General features: G+C 38.7%; 2 protein-coding genes and 1 pseudogene across 2 annotated transcripts in view; 1 reads left to right on the top strand and 2 right to left on the bottom strand.

Annotated features, from left to right (window-relative positions):
* Positions 1-1542, top strand: part of LOC114222115 (butyrophilin subfamily 1 member A1-like) — a 37593-nt gene extending 36051 nt beyond the window's left edge. Inside the window, exon 9 of the mRNA XM_028120467.2 lies at positions 887-1542. Coding sequence (XP_027976268.1) covers positions 887-1542 — 656 coding nt within the window. The remainder of the gene's footprint in view (positions 1-886) is intronic.
* Positions 1543-4605: 3063 nt separating this feature from the next.
* On the bottom strand, positions 4606-5418 carry LOC114222087 (peptidyl-prolyl cis-trans isomerase FKBP1A-like; annotated as a pseudogene).
* A 3371-nt stretch (positions 5419-8789) lies between these two features.
* On the bottom strand, positions 8790-23029 carry BTNL2 (butyrophilin like 2). Its single transcript, XM_028120438.1, is given in 8 exon segments — positions 8790-9004; positions 9594-9689; positions 10385-10666; positions 11731-12078; positions 17607-17627; positions 19003-19284; positions 20903-21250; positions 22951-23029. Coding segments are annotated over 8 exon segments (1671 nt in total).
* Positions 23030-24532: the final 1503 nt, after the last annotated feature.

Genomic DNA, 24532 nt, shown 5'->3' with positions numbered 1-24532 from the left:
AATCCTCCAAAAATTAAAGCACATTCTACTATCCCCACATACAAATTCTTATGAGAGAAATTCTAACTATTGAAGATGTTTGATTTGAGAAGAAACAGATTAATTACTGCTGGTATTGGTCCTATTGCTCCTATTACTGCTGGTATTAATGTTACTATAACTATTGGAAGCTAAAAAAAAATGGCAAGTGTTCATCATGGGCAAGACATAGTTGTAAGTTCTCTACACATTATCTTGTTTATTTCTCACAATAGTCCTATGCTGAGGTATCATAATTGCATATATCATTATGAAGGTAAGGTTGAGGATGAGAGAAGCAAAGTAACTTCAAGATTGCACTTACTAAGGATAAAGTGATTATCAAAATGCCTATCTTTCTCACTACAGAGCCTAGGATTTCAACCATTAGAAATCTAATAAAAGTACATGAGAAGTGGGTGACTAAATAATTATGTAGTAAATGATACCAAATGAAAATGATACCAAAGAAGCTTAAATGAAAGTAGGTACACTGTGATTGGACTCTGACAGGGCTTTATTATTAAGAGCAAGCAGTAAAGTGAAGACATTAGAGGGAGGCTAGAGGGACTCCATTCTGAAATACCTGACTCTGGGAATCTTCAGGTCAGGCAGACAGAGCTCTTGCCTAGATGGTCTCAGCCCATCTGGAACAAATGGTTACTCAAGCTCATCCAGCCTTGGCCTTCTATGATATACACACATATCTCCTGTGTATGGACATGGGACAAACCATAACTTGTTTTACCTCCTCTTCTGTGGCTCTCCCTCTTATTTTCCTTCTTTCTCCTTTCTCTGTATTTGCATCTTTCCTAAGGCCAGCCAGTTTCCACTGCGGAATGACCTATATTTCCCCCTCTACCTACAGTTGCTGTTACTCTGGATCCAGACAGTGCTCATCCCAATCTCATCATCTCTGAGAATAGAAAACAAGTTTCTTTAATGGAAAATGTTCCTCAGAACTGTGATGGCTCAGTATACCAAGGACAAGAGGAATCTGAAGCTGTCTTCAGTGTTCTGGGCCAAAATTACTTTCACACAGGGAGACATTACTGGGAGGTAGAAGTCAATATTGGGACAGAAGCTGGACCTGAAACTAAATGGGCTGTGGGTGTTTGCTCAGATACAGTAATAAGAGATAAGTGGTTTGTAGAATGTCCAGAGAAGAATTTCTGGGTGATAGGATACAAGAAAGGAGAAGTCAAGGTTCCCACCTTCTCAAAGTCACTTTCACTGAGGCAGCATCCTCAAAGGATAGGAGTTTTCTTGGACTGGGAAGATGGAGATGTGTCATTTTACAACATGGTTGATGGGTCGCACATCTATTCCTTTACTGGAATCACCTCCTATGGGACCCTCTGTCCTTATTTTAGCCTTCAGGGTGTTGGCACATCTGTGACCGTCTGCTCAACTTCAGATTGCACTGAAAATTGTCCTGATTCTTCTCCAAATACCTCTGTAACTCATTTAAGGAGTGGTGACATGGGTATCCCTCAAGAAGCTAAGCGTCTGTTACCTCCATAGGAAGTGAAGTGTCAGCACCTCCGCCGCTCCTGCTCAGGCTTTTTATTGGTATGTTCTCCAAGAAAGCTGCCCCTGTGTGGAGAGTAGGTCTGCTTCACTAGATATGATTTCAGCCCCTTTCAAAGAGGCAAAGGCAGAAAGGGAAATGGGACAACTGAAAAATGGGGGAATTTCCTCTTGTGTTACTTTTGGGGAAATAAGGTGTCTTTTTGAGCAGCAACAATTTGTCACAAGAAAATTCCAAACAAATGCCTGGTCTCTCTTCTGTTCTGGTACTCAGTGTGTATTGAAGTAAATATTTTTAAAAACTACATTTAAAAAGAAAAATCTCTCTTCCCACTATTTTTGTTATCAAATATGAAGGAGGGGTGGCGTTTGAAGGGAAGAATCACAGTTGAGTGAATTCTTAAGGCATGTTACTACTATTGTAGATACACAAACGTGTTCAAGTCTTGTGAAAGTTAATAGTTCAGCTGGCCCTTTCTTCAGGTTCATGTCCACTGACCTTGAAACCTGGAGTTCGCCATGCAGTGGGGAGGACTGATGTAGAACTATATACCATTTGAGCAGAAGCCCAAGGCTTCTGTGAGGGAAGACACACACACACACACACACACACACACACACACACACACACACACACACTTTTTTTTTTTAACAAATTCTCACTGGTTAGCAAGTCCTGAATTGTGTCCTATGTGAACATGTGAATGAAAAAAAAATTGATGTTGCAATTTATACTTTCAGAGAAAAATATTCAAATAAGAATGAAGAAACATCTGAAGGCTTCATGGAAAAAGTCACTGCTAACACTGGCATTTTTTTTTCCTTTCTGACCATCTTCTTCCCACTATTGAGAGTTTCTGTGCCTTTGGTGCAACTAAGGCTTCACTATGTTTATGCCTTCAAGGATATAAAATATGAGCTTCTTCTGTTAAATGAGCCCCCTCTTCCTGGATATATAGAAGAATCCACTTAGATTTTTCTACACTATTAACAGATCTTTAAACCTTAAGTCCCATTATCAACCTCTCTTGGAAGATGTATCTTCTTAGCAAAATTTCACTGACACACTAAGTGGTAAAACCAGTATTGGAATCCAGGAAGAATGAAGCCAGAGCCCAGAACATTAACTCTACTGACAGGAAAGAAAATACTTATATAACAAGCAAGCAAAAATAAAGGCAGGAGACAGGTAAATGAATGGACAAGTATTAATAGCTATAATCAAATGGACATGGTGGATAAGAAGGGATTTCTGGACCTGAGAACCCTTTACATGGAGATAACCACAAAATAGGAACAAATGGGATTGGAACTATGATATAGAACAGGAAGGATAATGGGTTCCATTTTGGATATTTTACTTTTGTTATATATTCAGAACAATCAGCAATTTCCAAAGGTTTCCAAATGAGTTTTTAAGTATCTCACCTGAAGAAACTAAATTCATATTTTGTTCTACAATGGGATTCCTCCACCTGTCACTCCTCCACTCATTTTTTTTAGAAAAGCCAGCATAAAGTACTTTTATTGCAATCATAAAACTCCAAAATGCTTATGTAGTGTGGGGAGGTAGGAATGGGGTAGGCAGCAATAATTTCTCTCACCAAATCACCACACAGGACAGCAAAGGGGTGCAAGGGGGAAGAAAAGCCAGGAAACTGAGCTCAACAGGGGGAGCTGAACATCAAAGCCAGGAGATGTTGAAGCTGTGATGACCAGCATCATTTTCTCAAGACAGCACCCAAAGGTTTGTCATGATGGCTGGACTTTCATTGGGTGTCTACGAACAGCACCTTCAATTTAAAGTTTCAATTAAAGTTCTTAAAATTTGGGAAGTGGAGCTTGGGTAACTATGAGATTACAAAAGTCCTGATTATTCATTAGAAAAACCACAGGGTGGGGCGCCTGGGTGGCTCAGTTGTTAAGCGTCTGCCTTCCGCTCAGGTCATGATCCCAGGGTCCTGGGATCCCTCCTCGGAGGAAAGCCTGCTCTCCCTCTCCCACTCCCGCTGCTTGTGTTCCTGCTTTTGCTATCACTGTCTCTGTCAAATAAATAAATAAGATCTTAAAAAAGAAAAAAAGAAAGAAAAAGAAAAACCACAGGGTGGAAAATAATAAAATAATAATAATAATAATAATAATAATAAACCAGACCACAAAGAAAGCTTCAGAGGTCCCTACTGGCCTGGGGACAGATACCTGTAGTGTCCAGCATCTCAGTGAGCATGATCTGCTTTCATAAGGCAGAGAGTTTAAGGTGAGGCTGGGGTTGGGCAGTGCAAAAGTTCTTCCCCTCCCCACTTCAGTTTCAGGTAGGGCTTTTAATCTGACCCAAGAACATCTCTCAACTTGGAGAGTAATTCAACCCTCAACAGCACCTCAAATCTGCTATGGCTTTGCAGAGCAGCAGCAAAAATGTTTAATATATAATAGACACAAATTTCATCCAAAAAATAATAACAAAATAAAGATTCTTGCATCCCCTCCCACACTAATTCCTACCCTAAAGTTAACCCATGGGGCACCTGGGTGGCTCAGTCGGTAAAGTGTCTGCTTAGGCTCAGGTCATGATCTCAGGGTCCTGGGATCGAGGCCCACATCGGGCTCCCTGCTCAGCGGGGAGTCTGTGTCTTCCTCTCCCTCTACCCCTCCTCACTCTTTATGTGTCCTCTCTCCCTCTCTAAAGTAAATAAATAAAATCTTTTTTTTAATTTAAAAAATAAAGTTAACCCATTATTTGTACTATTTATATCTTACTAATACGTAAGTGGAAACCTAGATCCAAAAGACTAAAACTGAACCTTCACCCCAAAACAAAAACAAAATAAAATGAGTAACTTGAGATATAGGTCATATAGTTTAAGCCAACACACATAGGAGGAGAGAGTGAAAGAGCAAAGCTGAGTGCCAGAACACATTCAGTCAGGGTCATGTTTATACAAAGAGTGTAGTGGAAAGTCAGGAAAAGTGCTATAGGATTTACGTGTACATCTGGACACACCAGATCCCTCCATGACACATCTAAGAATGGGGAGCTCAGGGAGGAGGCCATTGTTGTCACTCCAGTTTCAGAAGCTCCATGTCAAAGAGGAGAGTGGCATTTGGTGGGATGATGACTGGGTGCCCAGTGGCACCGCACCATAAATGTAGTCTAGAGAGATAGTCAGTTTGGCTCTCTGACCCACATTCATGTGGGCAACCCCTTCTTCTCAGCCTCAGATCACCTACCTAACATAAACCTAAAGAGCTTGTTTCTATCTCTGGAAGAATCAAATTTCTTTCCATCTTCAAGTATCCCCAGAAGGGCACCACATAAGTTTGACCATGCTTGGGGAAAATGAACCTGACTCCAGGGAGATGGTCTCCCCTACACTCCCATGGCAGCCACCAGGGCACACACTGGTCAAGCAGGCTGACCAACAGGTGACCTGGGGGCGGCTCCCCGGCTCTCAAAAGTTGTTGTTGTTGTTGTTGTTGCTGCTGTTGTTTTAAGTAAGCTCAATGCCCAATGTGGGGCCTGAAGTCAGGACTCAGAGATCAAAAGTCACATGCTCCACCAGCTGAGCCAGCGAGGTGCTCTTACTTCTCTACTCATTTTAATGGGTTTTGTCCTTCTAAACTTAGAGATTGGGGATCAAAGGCTAGAGGTGGGCAATGAAAGAAAATGTGAAGATTGATGTTCTATTGGAATCACAGTTGTAGAAATGTCAGGGACAACATCATCCATCATATCCTCATCTCTAAGGATGGGCAAATCAACAAGCAATGAGGGGTCTCCAAGTAGCCCACAGTTCCTGACAAAGTAGTGACCTTGAATTCACCATCTGACTCCACCAAATATTTATTGCTGGACTGCTTTGGCAATCCCATTCTGAGTAGACTGTATGAGGGAATGATAAGACGTTCAAAAATAAAGAGAGAGACTGTATTAGAATAAAGAACTATCTTAGGGCAGGAATTACACCTTAATAAGCATTTTATCTCTACAGCCCAGCACAGTGTATTCTATAGGTAAAATATTAAATAAACACCCTATTTACAAATCTATTCCTCTACTTCATAAATGTTTATTGATCAGCTAATATATGCCACTTTTCTACTTTATGAGGATACACAAAAAAGAAAAATATCACTGCCCTAATGGAACTTAAAGTCTACTGACAATGAGAAAAAAGTCTTGCAGAGGGGTTAACAAATTTGGTTTCTGATTTCCTCCAGTCCTCTCCCTTAAACTGAGATCTATCCAATCTATACATCTCTTCTGAGAGTCACAATGCTTTGCATGACTACAACCAGCTCCCTATGCATCAGGAGTGACAGGGAACCGGATCCTTGATGGGCCAATCCAACATTCATCCATCAGCCACAGTGACTGCATCAGTGATTGGGGTGTCTTAATGAGGCCACAAATCATTCTCTTTCCCCATGGTTTTTTAAACTGGCATTGGAACTGAGAAAGTAAATTAATCCCCAATTTGGTGAGCTAAAGAAAACATGTTTCTTAATACATAGTGAAAGAATTTGACTGATAAAAAACACACTTTCTTGAGATCTTCCTAGGGAAAACCTATCTGTTATATATTGGGCTTACACAAGCACATAAAACTAACAAGCAAAAGTTAGACTCATCAGGAAGGAAGACGAAAAAAAGGGGGGATAGTTAACCCTCAGACTTTACTAAAAAAAATATTTTTAATTACATTAAGTCAAAATAGAGTAACATTAAACATATTTTAAGGCAAAGCCAGCATATCTACTAATAAATTTGACTTCAAAAATAAAAAGGGTAACTTAATGTACCAAAAGTAGGAAAACATTTATCAAACCCCACAGAACGTATAACACAAAAAGTGAACCCTAATGTGGACCCCACCTAGAGACTGTAGTTGAAAATAATGCATCATTATTGGTTCATCTGTTGTAACAAATGCACCATACCAATGCAAAGTGTTAATAGGAAATTATGGGGAGAGGGAGCAGGGATATGGAAATACTCTGGATTTTTCAGTCAATTTTGCAATAAACCTAAAACAGCTCTTAAAAAATAAAAATTGTTTATTAAAAAAGAGAATGAAGTGCTGGTACATGCTACAGGATGAACACTAAAGATACTATGTTAAGTTAAAAAAAAAAAAGCCAGACACTAAAAAATCCATATATTTTATGATTCCATTTATATGAAATATCTAGTATAGGCAAATTCATAGAGACAGAAAATAGATTAGTGGTTGCCAGGGGCTGGGAAAAAGACAAAATGGGTAGTGACTGCTTAATAATTATGGAATTTTCTTCTGGAGTAATAATCTAGAACTGGATGCTGATGATGGTTGGACAACATCATGAAGGTATAAATACCACTGAATTGTATACTTTAAAATGGCTAAAATGAGTTACGTTATGTGTATTTCACTACTGAAAAATTTAAAAACTAAAATAAATGTGTAAATACTAGTGGGAGAATAATACATAGCTTCAAACATAAACATATGAGTTTAAAAAACAGAGAAAAAATACTTGAGCCAAAAGAGACACTCCAGGATGCGACAGGTGAGTGATGACTATGATGGCTGCCACCCTAAAAGACAACAGTGTCACTGGTAGATATTCCTCATTCTCACTTCAGAAGATATCAAGACTTTTTCCAAGTCTTTCTTTTCCCATATTCTTTCCTCTTCCACTTATAGTTTCTCTTCTTTAATTCATTATAGCTTTAAAATATTTCCTACCATGTGTTGTATTTATTGCTTCTGTTTATTTATTTTGTAATTATTGATTTTAATTGTGCATTTTTTTGTTTTCAAAATAAAATTGACACCTTCGTATACACAATATAAAATTAATTTTTCTTTTTCCAGCTTTATTGTGAAATAATTAACACATATCACTATACAAGTTTAGGGTGTACAGCATGATGTATATATGTACATCATGTATGTACAATATGTATATATTGTGAATTGGTTACCACAATAGATTTAGTTAACATCTATCGTCTCATATAGATACAATGAAAAGAAATTAATTTTCTTCTTGGACTAGAATTTCTTCTTCTTTACATTTTTTTAATATGAGTAAAGTCGACACAATGTTACATTAATTTCAGGTGTACAACAGTGATTTGACACATCTATAGGTTATGTAGTGCTCACAAGAGTAGCTACCATCTGTTACCATATAACACTATTACAATATTATTGACTATATTCCCTATGCTGTACCTTTTATTCTCATGACTTATTCATTCCATAACTGGAAGTCTGTACTTCCTGCTCCCCTTCACCCATTTTACCCATCCCCCTATCCTCTCCCTTCTGGCAGCTATCAGTTTGTTCTCAGTTATTTATAGGTCTGATTCTGCTTTTTGTTTGTTTATTCATTTGCTTTGCTTTTAGATTCCACATATAAATGAAATCATATGGTATTTGTCTTCAAATAGAATTTCTAAAATTTTTTTGTGCTCCAAATTTCCACTTTCTGAAAAAGTCTGCAATAGGAATTCTACATTTCATATGATATTTAAGATTATATCTCAGTGATCAGATTTCCTCCTTCTATTCAGCTGTATTTTCTCTTACTCTTTTTTAACTGTATTTCTTATTTCCTCAGCCCCACTGGGAAAATAGTCACCTTCATAAAGAAACCTATAAATAATCTTTCCTTGCATTTCCTTCTCTAGGCCTAATTGCATTTCTCATTGGATTTTCTAAGAATCTTTAGTCATCACATATCAGATTATGATCAGTGGCAGGATATCAGAGTGCTTGGGATAGGATAGTTCTCCGAAGGGATCAGTCTCCAGATCAAATCTGAAGCCAGAGTGACATTAAAGCATCTTGATTTGGTAGCTGGAGGATGGTGTGAGCCCCTTCAAGCAGCTGGTGAAAGAAGAAGACTGGGACTTGGACTATAATCCTTGTTTCCAGAATCTAAGGTTGTTTATTCCCTTGGAGGTGTTGCAAAATCTCCTGGGTGTAGGAAAGATGTCAGGAGAACCCACATTAAGAGATTAAAGAATGAAGAAGGCATATAGAGTTTCAGAGAAGAAAAGTGTAGTAGAACACTTGTTGGTCATGTTATAAAGAGAGGTGTCCAGAGGCTAGTCAAGGAAGATTTTGACCCTTCCAGGAGCCATCTTTAGGGAGAGGAGGCTTGGAGGAAAGGTAATGGCCCAGTACTGGTTTCTATAGCAACTCATTGTCTGAACACATTCTCAGGTGACAGAGGGATGACTCCCTCCCTCCCTATATTGCCCTTGGCAATACCTGGGACCTATACTGCCTTGTCCCTGACCTCCATTTCTCAGTACCATCTCCCTGACATGAGCCCCTCCTGGCCTGGTCCATTGCGCAAGCTCTGTTGGATGTATGGCTCTATGAATGTTCATGGGTCACATGCTTGTATCCCTCGGAAAGGATCAGTCCTGGGTGAGATGTATTTGGATCCAATGTCACATTCACTGTAGAGAAAGAAAATCCATTCTGATGATAACCAATGTATGGAGTATTTTAAAATATAAATTCCATTATATCAACATCCAAACAGGCAAACCAAAGTTATAGTGACATAAGAGATTTGAAGTGAAGGAACTTTATAGGGCACACAAAACAACCTATCAACACCTAGAAGTCCTTCCTCCATAGAGCAAGAATCATCAATAAGCAAGTCACCGTATTTTTAAAGATTTTAGTGAAACGTTCATGCCAACAGCATCTCCAATCAGGTCTCAGCTCTCAGCCTTGAAAGCATGGATGGCTATGCTACTTTTTTCTTCTTCTCCCTTAAGTAGATCGGTTGGGAATGTTCACTGGGGGATCAAATTATTGTCTTTTAATCCCTTTGCTTCTATTATCACTGTAAACTCTGATATCATTCAGCACTGATCCTCCACTACATGAATGTAAGCATGGACTCTCATGTTTCATTAATTACTGAATGTTCACTGAGTGCTTCCCCTATGTGACTGCTGAAAAAAGAGGCTAGGGAAAATGCACAGCAAGGATCCCCCTACAGAGGATGCTCCACACATGACTATTTACCTGACTTACCTTTTTTACAGCTCCTCCTCTTCACCAGGCCTACAATTGCAGCAAGAAGTAATACCCAAATAAGGACTATCTTCCATGAAAAAATCATCATGGGCTCTAAAATGGAAAACCCAGAATCCCATTAAATCATGAAACTGGGAAAATTCCAAGATCATTCTTTTTATCTGAGCAGCTCCTGAGCTAGAGAGGAGGGTGAGAAGTGGGTCTCTCACAGAGGAAGCTGATCTGTTCCTCTCTACTCTGCAGAACCTGAGGGGAGACCCAAAGTTTATGCTAGCTTTACTGTTTGCTCCTGTCAGAAATACACACACACACACACACACACACACACACACACACACACACACACACTTTTCTTTTCCTGTCTCTTTTCCAATTATATCACCACCATCACTGGAATAACAAGGGTAGGAAAAGGATAAAATTACCTAATCCACAGGCATGAAGATGGTGTTAAGGAAAACTAGTTTCTAATCCCAGAGACAATCCACAATAAAGAAAAAAAAAGTGATATTGGTTTCACATCAGAAGAAGAGAGTTTGTCCTTACAGTGATGGTAGAGTCGTCTTAGAAGTTAGTGTATATGCAACAATATAACCTTAAGGCTTTAGTAAAGGGATGTCAGTAGGATCTCCAGGTGTCCTGAAGACCATTTTTGTAAGAGATAGCAGGTGATTTTATCAGAGAGAAGAAAATAAAAATTTAAAATAGTAGAGCAATAAAATAAGTAAGTCTGGGTTTGCCTTCATATGTATTCCCCAAAGTTGAGAGGAACACATGGAGTCACCAACCTGAGAGAAAAAAAGTTGCCATTTTCTCCTCATCAAGAAGGGGGTTACTAATGGAACAAGTTACGTTCACAAAAGAGCTGTTTGTGACCAATAGAGATGTCTCCACATGGAATAGCCCGTGGCTGTCTTCTGTCAGAACCTCTGAAAATGATGGTATTATCTTTCCTTCCATGTCCTTCCATTGCACATGGGGCTCTGGGAACCACCCTTCTGAACTGCATATCAGCTCTATTTCTCCATCCTTCTGTTCCTTTACAGTGATCAGTGGGGCAGAACCCAGACCTGGGGAAGAGAGATCAAGGAACAAAACCTAGAGTGTCTGCAAGTGGTTATATGGTTATATGGTTATATGGTTATATGGTTATATGGTTATATGGTCATATGGTCCCAGTAACTTCACTGAGAGGAAAGAGGGGAAAGGCTTGGCTGAGAGAACAAAGCTTATAGTGGAATTATGCTCCACTTAGGGATGAGACTAGCGGGAATGCCTTCTAGTTTTGTTACGTTTGGTTGATTTTTATTTTTTGTATTCCTAAAGTCATCCTCAGAGTCACAGGAAAAGTAAATTTTAAAGCCAATCTTTTCTCTTCTGTATCTGAAAACAAAATAGCTTTGACCAAGACATGAATCACATGGACAGGATTAAGGAAAGTTAGTAAAAGAATATCCTCAAATATCAAGATTTTATAAACATGTACATCCAGTGGCAGAAAATAATAGAGTCCATTTAACTTCTCAATATGTACCCCTGTGGATATTTCATGAATATGTTTATGAATTGAGACCCAAAATCAATGGAAGAAACAAATCAATTATCCAAAATGTTGGCCTATGTCTTCAATGGCATTTGCTAACCTTGAAAAATCAATTCTTACTCACAAATATAAACAGTGGGAAATTATGACGCAGGGAGTGATTTTGTCTTTCTTCTTCCATCCTGCCAGTTCTGTTGATACTATTTTTGCTTTTATGTGGATATAGTTTAGTCTTCACATAATTATACTTCCTAGTAACCATACATTGTTCAGAATTTTAAGAACACTCTGTGAAATAATGAGTTGTATGTAGAGTTATGGAGTAAAATTCTCAAATTTCACTAAATGTGTGGTCATTTTACAGAGATCTTGGGAAGTGTACAATTTCTATACCCAGAGAATTAAATCTGGTCCATGTGAGTTTGCGAACTTTAAGTACGTACTACAGTTCTTATGCATCAGAGGGTTTAATATAAATTTGACAAGTGAATGGACATTCCAAAAATTTCAAGTACCAGGGAAAATTTCCAGGAACTAGCATGTTAAAGCAGTAGGAACAAAGGTTGAATCCCAAACATCTGGAATCCTTACCTACTATCTTCAGATCCAAACTGGCCTCCTGATAGACACCATCTTTTTCAAAAAGGCACCGGTACTGCCCATTATCTGACGTTGTGGCATTGTGTATCTGCAGGGTCAGTCTCCCCTCGTCAATGGCATCACTCACCAACATTGTCCTCCCTCTGTATTCTTCCATCTGCTCTTCAGTCACATGTCCCCCGTCCGCATACACGTAAACAGCAGGATAACGGTGTGATTGGACCCACCTCACCTCCATGCTCTGTGCATTAGTCTTTGGGGACAGGTAACAAGTTAATTGTATGTCTTCTCCCACTCTGACAAGGATGGGTTGGGGAGGTCCAATCACTTCTAAGGAAGCTATGAAATACAACAGACAAAACACAATGAAAGACGCAAAATGGAGCAAATAGTGTCATCAGTAGGAAAATCTCAAGTGGGGTTTAGAACCCAGGGGCATCCCAGGGGAGCTGTGAGGCACAAGGTCATCCTTTAGAGATGGGGAGGCTTGGTGGAATCAGGATAGAGCTTGTCCCTGGAAAAAAAGAACCATTAATGGAACCCACACCTGCCTCGACCTATTTTAATCAGATTACAGCCCAATAAAATAATTTTGCAATTAATACTCCTAGAACAAAAATAATATTTTATCACTTCACATTGGTATGAGCTCCTTAAACTACTTCTCAATCTGTGTATGCCTCAGTTTCTTAAACTGTGAAATAAATATATCAATCCCTTCTGGAGTTAAGCAAAATCATCTATATAAAGCTCTTGGATGACTATGCAGTGTGAGTGGGGGCATGCAGACCATGAAACTTGAGGGCACTGAAGCCAATCCCTCTGCCTTGTTAATGATAAGGGATAAAAATGAGTTTCAGGTGGATTTTTAGTAATGAAATGTGAAGGAACCTTCCCCTGGTTTGATTTTTATAACACCTTATAAGTCAGATCCAGCTTCCATGTTTTAGTTCTGTGAGATCCCTCATATGTGGAGCTCTAAACACACACCAGGTTCAATGTCCTCAGATTATTTTGGAGAAACATTATAACACCAAGAATTGGGGAGGTTGGCAAAATATAAAACACAAAACAACAATGAATACACAAAAAGTCTAATCCTCCCATTGTGAAAATTGGAGATTTTCTCTAATGGCTTTCCAGTTCATCAGGCTCTGGCATGCTAGTTTTTCTCTGTTCTAAATTGAGAGTCATCTTTTCCAATCAAACAATAAAAATGTTTTCACATAGGTTATGATCATTTATAATAGAAATACAGGCATAAATTTGTATATTGTTGAATGAGAGTCAATGACCAAAGGCAAAATGTCCTCATTATGTAATTAGCTAAAATCTGCTTAGGTACTTCTTTAGAAAGGAAACTTACTGTCAATCAATACAAACCTAATTTTCAGATTATTCCCTTCTATTCTAGCTAGAATTTGACTACCAATTACTTCCAGCATTTTGTTTGCTTTATCTTTCAATTTTACCTAAAATAAGATCTCCATTGTATATGTATCTGTTAAAATCTGGAGACAAAAGTAGGAGTCAGAAAAAATGAACTAGAGATTGGTCTGCTGTTATTTCTACTTCCACGTATTTTACAGTAAATTACTTAATAAAACAGACAATTTCCTTATCTCCATTACCCATATGAGTAGGTGCATGACAGATATATGAAACACCTGTTATTCCAGAATCCAAGTGAAAAATAAAGTTGGAAGTATGGGGGAAAAAATCATGCAGCCCAATCTGTTAATAAGTGATATTCTTCTAGAATACCAGCTCCTTGAGAGAAGCTCTGCATAATCTCCTTTCTTTATATACTTTTGTATATGTTGGGGGCCTTCTACACAATTTGTGCTCACATTTATTGTTTTGTTCTATTATTGGGGTGTTGTACGTATGTTACTGAAAGGCCCTCTGAATATTCACTGAAAATTAAATCCTCTCTGGAGTGTGCAGTTCACCGAATATACATCAATTCCTTGAAACATGATAATCCCATCATCATGTCATATAATCCTCTTTGAATCAGCATATTTAATTAAGTGGGTTATCTCATTTCCTCAATATGCTATATTTTTGTATCATATATTATATTAATATCATATCATATCCAGTGTAGAGCTTAATACTACATCAGAGATTAAATTCAACATGTTCATTTTGAAGATGAGGGAAATAGAGACCAATGATTTACAAAAATCACACATAAGTGATTAAAAACTTGCACTCTTAAGCCAGATTAGAGGGCAAATATCACAATTTCTCAATGGGTTTCCCACAAACCACATATATCTATAAGATTTTGCCAGCTGTAAAATGATAAATCTATTAACTTTTATAATTATTGTAAGAAAAAGAAATAATCTCTGTAAAGCATTTAGCATCACACCTGGATATAATTAATATTTCTTAAAACTAGTCATTATTTTTATAAGATTATTTGATGAAGGGAAATGGTGGAGGTGGGCTAGATGAGTGATGGGCATCAAAGAGGGCACTTGCTGTGACGAGCACTGGGTCTTGTATGTAAGTGATGAATCACTAAATTTGACTCCAGAAACCAATATTGCACTGTGTGTTAACTAACTAAAATTTAAATAAAAAAAAAATTATTTGCCAGAGTGAGAACTGGAATTCCAGTCCTAGGACTTCTTTTTTTTTTTTAAGATTTTATTTATTTATTTGAGAGAGAGAGAATGAGAGATAGAGAGCACGAGAGGGAAGAGGGTCAGAGGGAGAAGAAGACTCCCCGCTGAGCAGGGAGCCCGATGTGGGACTCGATCCCGGGACTCCAGGATCATGACCTGAGCCGAAGGCAGTCGCTTAACCAACTGAGCCACCCAGGCGCCCCCAGTCCTAGGACTTCTATAGCAAGCTCAGTTTGCCAGCAGCCAACTGCAGGGGGTCCTTGTCTCCAAGTTCTAATTCATGAGGATAATACAGAGGTAGATGTGAAACTCCTGGTACCCTCAGTCAAGAACCCTCAAAGTTCTAAGGGTATAGATCTGTAACACCCACCTAACAGGGAGCCAAGGGTAGCTCCATAGTTTCATCATGTTTTACTGTGGTCCCAGAAGGTCAGCACAACTAGGAACAACACAACACCTGATTGTATTGTGTGTACTGGGTCTCCAGTGGACATGTCAGAGTGGTTCAAATAACTCAGAGGTGTGACTCTTCACCTAAAGTCTTCCTGAGGATGATATTCATTGTGGATTTTTCATAGATGGCTTTTATGATATTGAGGTATGTACTCTCTATCCCTACACTGTGAAGAGTTTTAATCAAGAAAGGTTGCTGTACTTTGTCAGATGCTTTTTCTGCGTCTATTGAGAGGATCATATAGTTTTTGTCCTTTCTTTTACTAATGTAGTGTATCACGTTGATTGATTTGCAGATATTGAACCAACCTTGCAGCCCAGGAATAAATCCCACTTTCTCATGGTCAATAATCCTTTGAATGTACTGTCGGATCCTACTGGCTCATATTTTGGTGAGAATATTCGCATCCATATTCATCAAGGATATTGGTCTATAATTCTCCTTTTTTGTGGGGAGCTTTTGCACAGCAAAGGAAACAATCAACAAAACCAAAAGACAATCAACAGAATAGGAGAAGATATTTGCAAATGACATATCAGATAAAGGGCTGGTATCCAAGATCTATAAAGAACTTCTCAAACTCAACACCCAAAGAATAAATAATCCAATCAAGAAATGTGCAGAAGACATGAACAGACATTTCTGCAAAGAAGACATCCAAATGGCCAACAGACACATGAAAAAGTGCTCAACATCACTCAGCACCAGGGAAATACGAATCAAAACCACAATGAGATATCACCTCACACCAGTCAGAATGGCTAAAATTAACAAATCAGGATACGACAGATGTTGGCGAGGATGCAGAGAAAAGGGAACCCTCCTACACTGTTGGTGGGTATGCAAGCTGGTGCAGCCATGCTGGAAAATAATATGCAAGTTCCTCAAATAGTTGAAAATAGAGCTACCCTACACCCCAACAACTGCACTACTGGGTATTTACCCCAAAGATACAAATGTAGTGATCGGAAGGGGCACGTGCACCCCAATGTTTAAAGCAACAATGTCTGCAATAGGCAAACTATGGAAAGAGCCTAGATGTCCATCAACAGATGAATGGATAAAGAAGATGTGGTGTGTGTGTGTATATACACACACACACACACACACACACACACACACACACACACACACATATACACAGTGGAATATTACGCAGCCATCAAAAAATTGAAATCTTGCCAATTGCAACAACGTGGATGGAACTAGAGGGTATTATGCTAAGCGAAATAAGTCAATCAGAGAAAGACTATTATCATATGATCTCACTGACACGTGGAATTTAAGAAACAAGGCAGAAGATCATAGGGGAAGAAAGGAAAAAATGAAACAAGACAAAACCAGAGAGGGAGAAAAACCAGAAGAGACTCTTAATCTCAGGAAACTAACTGAGAGTTGCTGGAGTGGAGGGGGATGGGAGGGATGGGGTAGCTGGGTGATGGACATTGGGGAGGGTATGTGTTATTGTGAGTGCTGTGTATTGTGTAAGACTGATGAATCACAGACCTGTACCCCTGAAACAAATAATACATCATATGTTAATAATTTTAAAAAATTAGGGGAGACATTTTGCATAAAAAACAAAACAAAAAATAAAGGGATTTTAAAAGTAAAAATTAATTAATTAATTAATTAATTAAATTAAAAAAAAAAAGTCTTCCTGAGGGACAGAGACATGTGTCAACCTGCCCCAACACTGGTCTGATCTGTAACTAACAAGTTCTGCTGGTTAAGGTTTCTGTCTGATCATAAGCAGATGCTACGCAGGCAGAAGGGGATCTGACTTGGAAGGTATGGCTTACAGGGGTGGAACTTTCCTCAGATTGTGGAGTTACCTTTGACCTTCCTGAGGCCATTCCCTTTATCTTTATGGCCTTGATGGGCTTGAAAGTGTCACACTAGACTCTGGCAGATATTGGGGTGTGTCTGTACGCTCAACCTCACCTAATCTGCAATAGGCACATGTGCACGCACACATTCCTATAACCAGTGACTTGAGGGTGAGCAGGATATTGATGGAAAATGAGTGATACAAAGTCATATGCATCTGGGCACGGAGCAGGCTGGTTATCATGGGCTGGGAGAAAAGGTCACAGGAAGGAGGAAGATGGTAAGTGGGTAAAGGAGAAACTGAAAGGGGCTCAAATATCAGCTGGTTACTTTTTAAACCACTTATCTTTATCTTAGGTACAGTAAAATAATTGCAGTCCAACTGTTAAGGGAAAAAAAAAAAAAAGAAGAAAAACAGGAAAATGATTGAAGGACCCAGGCAGTGTCCCAGGCTACATCTAGGAAAGTAATGGCTCCTGCCCAGTATGATGAGGTTAGGATCCACTGGGGTGAGGAGAAGGTGCAGAAACCAGAGCAAGGCCAGAGTGTTGATGTGATGGGTGATGATCTCCAGTTACCATGAGGACACTGCCTTCACACTAGAAAGATTTTAAAAGGGCCTCCAGAGACCCACCATCTGTCCTATACCAACCCTTACACACAGAGATCATGTCTGTGTCCCTTACAGGCATCCATCTGAGGCTCAGTGGGTCCCAGTGAACACTTAAAGTCATAGGTTATGCAGTGCAAAGGTGCCTGAAGGAGGCTGTGTTTTACCTGTCCCTTCTGGTACTAACTGAACTTGAGACTTAAAGTCATGCCTCTGTTTCTCATCTGGATTACGAGTTGTCATGGTAGCTCCCACTGGCTTTGTCCAGGGATTATCAATTCCCTTTGGGGCAAGCAGGGTCTCCTTTATACTAGTGCATCCAGTGTCTACTTACCTAGCTCATTCTGGAGTTTCTCTGGAAAAAGAACAAGGATAATATATTAGGGAATTTGATCTAAGGGAAAGGAGAGAAAATATTTAAAAAGAAAAGAAAGCTCTACATTTTATTAAAAAGCTCAGTTCATCACTGGGCTATGGGAATTAAGGAGGGCAAGTTCTGCATGGAGCACTGGGTGTTATACACAAACAATGAATCAAGGAACACTGCATCAAAACTAATGATGTAATGTATGGTATCTAACATAACATAATAAAAAAATTAATGAATAAATAAATATAAAGCTCAATTCATAAAAAAGAAATTAGAGAAAAATCTTCTTTCCTGTAGAACACCTAGTGATCCAGCTATTTTTCCTTTTGTTTGCATAACAAAAAGCGTCTCAGTTCTATTACCTCATGATTGTTTATTTATGTTGATAATTAACATATTGATATTTAGTATCTTGTAAAAATGATACATATTCTTCTTGTAAGTGCATGGAAAGTATAAAAATATACGGACACAGACAATTATCACCTCTAATTCCAAACTGAGAGATAAAACATATATAAAGCATTTATAATATGTATTCATATATACAATATATAATATATATTCAGCTCCTTTTAACATTCACATGTGACATTTACTTAAAATCCTTTCATATATCCATTTATATGAGTAAGGATAACTATATCCTTATATCTAAATATAGAAGGTGTCCCAAAAATCTTAGTGCAGTTTTTAAGTTATTTAAAGCCATTATTCTTTACATGATTGGAAATGTTTATAGATAGATAGATAGATGATAGATAGATAGATAGATGTAATCTTTATATAAATAGTCCACCATAAGGATTTTTTCAACCATAAAAATCATTTGAAAATACCATTTTTCATCAATGCTATAATTTATAGTCACATTAGATATTTAACACTCACTCCACTGTTGTATTGTGCCTTTCTCTTTACTGTTGTTTTTGTTGCTATTTATAAATGAGGCTATAATTAAGATGCTATTATGTAAATAGTTATCTCCATCTCTGATTATCTTCACATGACAGGTTCCAGAAGCAACTGGCACAATGTGGTATAGGAAAACATTTTAATTGAAAGAATATAGTTTTATTTTCTTTATCATGTGATGCATACTTGTGAGTAAAGAAAATTAGTTCAGAAAGAAGAAGAGGTGGAACTTGAAAATAACTGGAATACCGTTAACAATAGCTGTTTAATCAAAATATAGTATATATTTCCAGCCATAAATAGTTTATATGTTTTAATACATATTACTAAATTTTAGATATTTTCCTTAATAAAAAAATACTAGGTGCTATGGAACAGTCCTTTGAACCTTTCCTGTTAATCACTTTGCACATTAGCACATTGGTCCTAGAGGCAGAGCTCTGACCTGGAATGGAGATGACTGAGCTCTTCTCTTCATTGAGGATGGGGTTGTGGATGAAGCAGGACACGGTCTCCACAGAATCATTCCTGACCACAAGAGTGGCTTCCACATAGAACAGGCCATTGTCATCTTGGATGGAATGCTCAGAGACAGCCAGCAACTTCTCTCCTGTGATATCTGCCCAATAAACCTGGGGCTCTGGGAACCAGCCTTTTGCAGTGCACACAAGCTGGACTCCACTTTCCACAGGTCCCTCCAGGTGGATGTAAGGGGCAGACCCCAGACCTGTGGAGGGAAGATACACCCCTAAGGCCTGGAGTCCATGGAGGCACAAACCATAGAAACCAAGATCCCGGTGACATTGCTCATAGGGATAGGGCAGGAGTTCATGGGTCCCAAGTCCTCTTCCCATTCAAATTGGAGTTCATATAAACTTTGCTGGTTCTCCATTCTGGATCTTTAAACTTTACCATATGAGCAGTCTTTTTCTTCAGATCCAGACAGGAGGAGAATAAGAGAAAGGGACATAATGACATTTTGCTTAGTCACTAGTACTGCCAACAAAGACGTGTTATAATTTATTCATTGAGCTTCCCTATGCCACAAACTCTGTCTGACATTTTAGATGCTATCTTGACTCTGATTAATTAGAATGTTTAATATAAAGCCAGAAATCATCTCCAGGGACTATTCTTCACATTCTTTCTGGTGGTGGTTGTGATCTTGGGGAGCAAGTAGATAACCTGTTACATAGAGTGGGATGCCCCAGGAGGAGCTCTTGTTGCTAAATATTCCTTACAGCCAATGGGAAAATGTTTTTGAGAAATCCTGGTTTTATGTAGTCATGAAATTCTTTCTTTATCCAACACTGCTCTCAAACCCAAACAAAGGGACTATATTTCCCATGGATGATAAATCTCTATCACTTGGTGGGGAAAGAGAATCACTCCCTCCACCTACAGCCTTAGAAAATGTGTGGCTTATTTTCAAATGTTCCTGATAGTGAACAGCTGCCTTCCTCTCTCCATATCTCAGAAATACATAGATTCTTTCATCCATCTTCGATCACCTATAACATAACTATAATAATCATAGTCACAGGTGTTAAGAAAAAATGGTGTTAGGAAACAGCTTTCATGTGAGTCAGAAATGGTAACATCTCTAGAGAACAATTTCCCTGAGAAGATCAGTGGATTTGCCTGATTTTCTCTTTAGCATATGGGAGAGTTATTCTTGCCAGGGAACTAGATGATTATTTACTTTTCAGATATGCGTTTTCCCCTGAGAACAGATCCTTTTTCTCAACTGTTTCCCACTTTGCTACTACAAAAGCATCAGGCAAAACCCTGTCATTCACAGTGGTATGTCCAAATGCATCTGGAGTCCCCAGTTCATTGAACACTAATATTTAATAATCTCCATAAAAGCACAGTTCTTAACCTCTTTGTTCCCAGCACTAGCTTTCCCACAGGAGGCATTCCAGAAAGAAACATAATTTGCGCATTTGGTTATTGCATATTGGAGGTTGGGTAGAGAACAATGCATTCCATTGAGTTTTGGTTGCTGGACAGTCAGCTAGATTCACTCACTCAGTGATTGACTTGCCCTAACACATCAGCCTGGTACAGCACAAATTTGTGCCTCAGTAAAATTGCTAATGACCGGATGTCATGGATTGCAATTAGTGGTCAAGAATAGTCAAAACTGCATAAACTTGAGAAGGTTGCTTAAGCGAGCTTGCTTTGAAGACTTCAGGATTACTTGCCTTCAAATGAATCAGGACAGAGGACTGGCCATTAGGAATTGCCTTGAGGATTAAAAGGAAATTTTTCAACTAGCCATAGGTTTACCACAAATTAATATACTTCTCCCTCCAAGACTTTGTCTTTTCCAAAATATTCACCTGCTACTTTAACCAGCAAGCTTGTTTCTCCACAATAGTTATTCTCTTGGAAATGGCACCAGTATTGCCCATTATCAGATGGTTGGATGTTGTTTATCTTCAGAGTCACATTTCCCTCATGAATGCCATCCTTTATCAACTCTACCCGGCCTCTGTACTCCTCCATCTGCATCTCAGTCACATCAGCTCCATCCCAGTATACAAACACAGGTGTGCTGGGCTCCAAGCGGTACCATGTCACCTTCGTGTGCATTGTGGTTCTCTTGGGGAGGAGCTGACAGGTTAGTAGGGCATCTTCCCCAATCCTGGCCAGGATTGGATGTGTAGAACCAATCACTCTCCAGTTATCTACAAAACAGAGTGAAGAAGAGGAACCAGGAAATGCCAATTGGAAGATTAATATACTTGCTTTGGGATGTCCAACCTATCAAAATGGAGGCACCTGGAGGAGGGAGGGCTTTATTTTCAATGATTTAGAGAAATCTAAATGGTTTGCACATTTGGCTGTTAAAAAGACAATTCTGTGTAGTACTGAAAATAACATGCAGTTCAAAAATTTGAGTGTTAGTGCTAAATCTGTCATCAGCTGTGTGATTTGGGGAGCAAACCTACTATTTTCAGTGAGATTTGAGATTTGGAATCTCAATTTCTTCATCTTTAATATACTAAAGCCACCTTCTCTGGGTTGTTTTTATTCTCTAATAAGTTAATGTGTAAATTGATTTTTTACACTGAGAACTTTGTTAGTGATTTGTTTTATATTTTATAGTAATTTATTTTATAGTTAGTGATTCCACTTTATATTGTTAGTGACTGATTTCATAATCATTTTCCTAAAATTTAGGTAATAAATTCATTCATTAGAGTTTTCAGCTTTTCAGGATTGCTCTGGTTCTAGGTAAGGACCTAGGATTATTTTTTAACTTTAAAAAATTTTTGGTCTGGAGTAGGCAAGGCTCCAGTTACTGGAGCTTTGTATGTACAATGCAGTTTTGTGCAAGGACATTTTGTGATGGATTAAGGGCAGTGGCTTGTCTAGAGAGTTTGAAACTTTTAATCAAATTTTGAGTCATGTTTGACCACTTGTCATTATGTGCAAATCGAAAGGATATTTAATAATTCCATGTGTTGTTATGCTTAATAATCTCAAAAGTCATATATATTATATTCTTTCTTATCCTAAAATGCTCCAGAACTATTTGTACTTTCTCTGTCACATCCAATTATCCTAAGAAGGAAGGAACTTCATCTTGCTCACTTGCTGATGAATATCAAATAGATGCTGGTCAAAAGGTCACTACAGAGCTTAAGTGGAGATCTGCTTGCATTCTTCATTTATGGAATCCACATATGAAGCTAGATCTGAAGTCATTCCATCTGGTTGACTTCTTTTACAGGCTAGGAAATTGCTTTATACAGAGGTCAGGACAGCCTCATGTCACATCATGTAGTTTCTGGCAGCCCTGTCTGGAGCCTGAGCCTTCTGGTGCCCTGTCCAATGTTTTTTCCACTTCTGCATGTTGTATTTTCTTTGGGACTCTGGCATTTCCCCCTGACACTGAATTTTCATAATCCCTCTTTGAGGTACAATTCAGCCACTGAGATTTCCAAATCCATTTCTTGGAAATCTTCTAATTTCTTGTTTCCAAGTATTTTTATGCTGTTTAATTTGTGGTAAGAAGCAGCCATTTTCCTTGCCCCCAAAGTTCTGTCCTGCGTGGAAGCAGGAAAACGGATGAATAACTTAATGTGTTCCAGGTACTTCTTCATGTGCAGCCTCATTTAATCCTAAAGCCTGTCCTAGCCTTTAAGACATAGGTATGTTGTTATTCTTATCACAAAGATGAGGAAACTAAGGCAGAAGGCACTCAAGTCACTTTTCAAAGGTAACCCAGCTAGAAGTGGAGGACCCTTTCTGGAACACAGATGCATTGGTTCCTGGACCCCCAGTCCTAATATTGTCCTAGCCCTTTTGAATTGGAACTCTGCATGTGGACTATATCACTGAGACATTTAGATATACAGTAAAGGGAAGAAGGGTATCCTACCTGGCTGCCTCATGGTGAGCAGTACGAAGAAGAAAGAGGCAACTGCACCAGACAGACTGTATCCTGGAAAATCCACCATTCTCCCTACAGTAAACACAAAAGAAAAATATGAGTACACCCAAATGATTCTGTAATGGAGCAGGGTCACTCTGTTGTTTCCAACAGTTACATAGTCACAACGAGGAATCAACATAACCCCTCCACAATCAAACAAGGAAATGGACTTGGCTCAATTTCTCTGCAGTTACTGATCATTTCTGACCCCTTACCTCATGTGTTGTATTTTAAACTATTTCTTTTAGGCTTGAGGGAAGATTTCTGATTGAAATGAAAAGCCCTCCTGAGTTCAAGGGACAATAACATTTATATGTTTTTAAAAATCTCCTAAGGTCCATTTATTCTGAGCATGCAGAAATTATATAGTAGGATTCAAATGTTTTTCCTTGCCCTCCTCCCAAACCCTCCTGCAAAGTTCTTCATCACCACCCTCTCCTAGGTGTACAGGAAAGAACAGGAAGTCTCTGCATCCTCACTCTTCAGCCAGGAAGCCATCGCTAGTGCCTTGGGAGAAACCAAGGGCCAGGGCACACCTTGGAAAGTGAAGGAAAGAGTGGTGGAAATGGGGCTACAGGAAGAGACCACCAAGGAAACTACCCTAAATGGCCTTTCAATGTTATCTTGGAACACAAAGGAATGAGTAAAAGAAATAACCCAACTGCAGAGATCGGCAAACCCAACATGCTTACTATACCAGCATTATAAAAATGCTTCCACACAGCTAAGAAGTTTTAAAACTACCAAGACAAAAATCAAATGCCAGCTTTAAGTTTTGAAAACTGAAAAATTCAGAGTGGAAGAAGCCTAAGACTCATTCCATCTGACGTGTCCAGCATTTTACTGCTTCACACCAACTAGAAGAACCCGTTCAGGAGCAATGATAAGCTGGCGATTGCTTCTCTTTACCCAGAAACTAATACCAGTAAGATTCTATAGGGCAAGGGAAAAGCAGCAGTCACTGAAATAAGGACTATAAACCAAGTGGTTCAGGAGATTATTTATACTCTATTATGACTGCTTTTTAAAATGATGCATACTTTCATCTAAAATACTTCTAGGGAAACTAATACAAGCTCAGTCACAACACTTAGACACACAAGAGCGCTCAAAGTTCAATATGAAAATGGGGCCAAGCATTAGGAGACAGCATAGACCATCCGTAGCTCGCCACTGGAGACAGTCACTTCCCCTCTGAATGAAGGAGATTGCTAATGCCTCCTCTTGTGAAAAGCAAAAATGTTTTGTTCTACCCAGTAAGAGCAAATACAGCGTGCAAAACTCATGCCAATCACCATCCCTCAGTCATATGAACTAAGAAGGACCCACATTTGCTACAAACTAGTTTATAGATGTGTGTTCCTTTAGGTCTTTCATGTTAAAGCAGGGGGAGAACCTACAAATGCAACTAGAAAAAAATTGCTCAAATTAATGAAGCTTTTGAAGAAAGTTGTGAAAATGCACCTTACCCTTCACTGGTGCTCAGAAAGAAATTCATGAGCGAGTATAAACAGGGAGAATAACTGCC

Source organism: Eumetopias jubatus, unplaced genomic scaffold (assembly GCF_037043125.1).
Source record: "Eumetopias jubatus isolate StellerSeaLion01/CBP00866 unplaced genomic scaffold, mEumJub1_p1.0 scaffold_6, whole genome shotgun sequence".
NCBI classification, from domain to species: Eukaryota; Metazoa; Chordata; class Mammalia; order Carnivora; family Otariidae; genus Eumetopias; species Eumetopias jubatus.
Note: the sequence above shows the minus strand (reverse complement) of the source record. Positions and strands in the feature narration are given on the sequence as shown.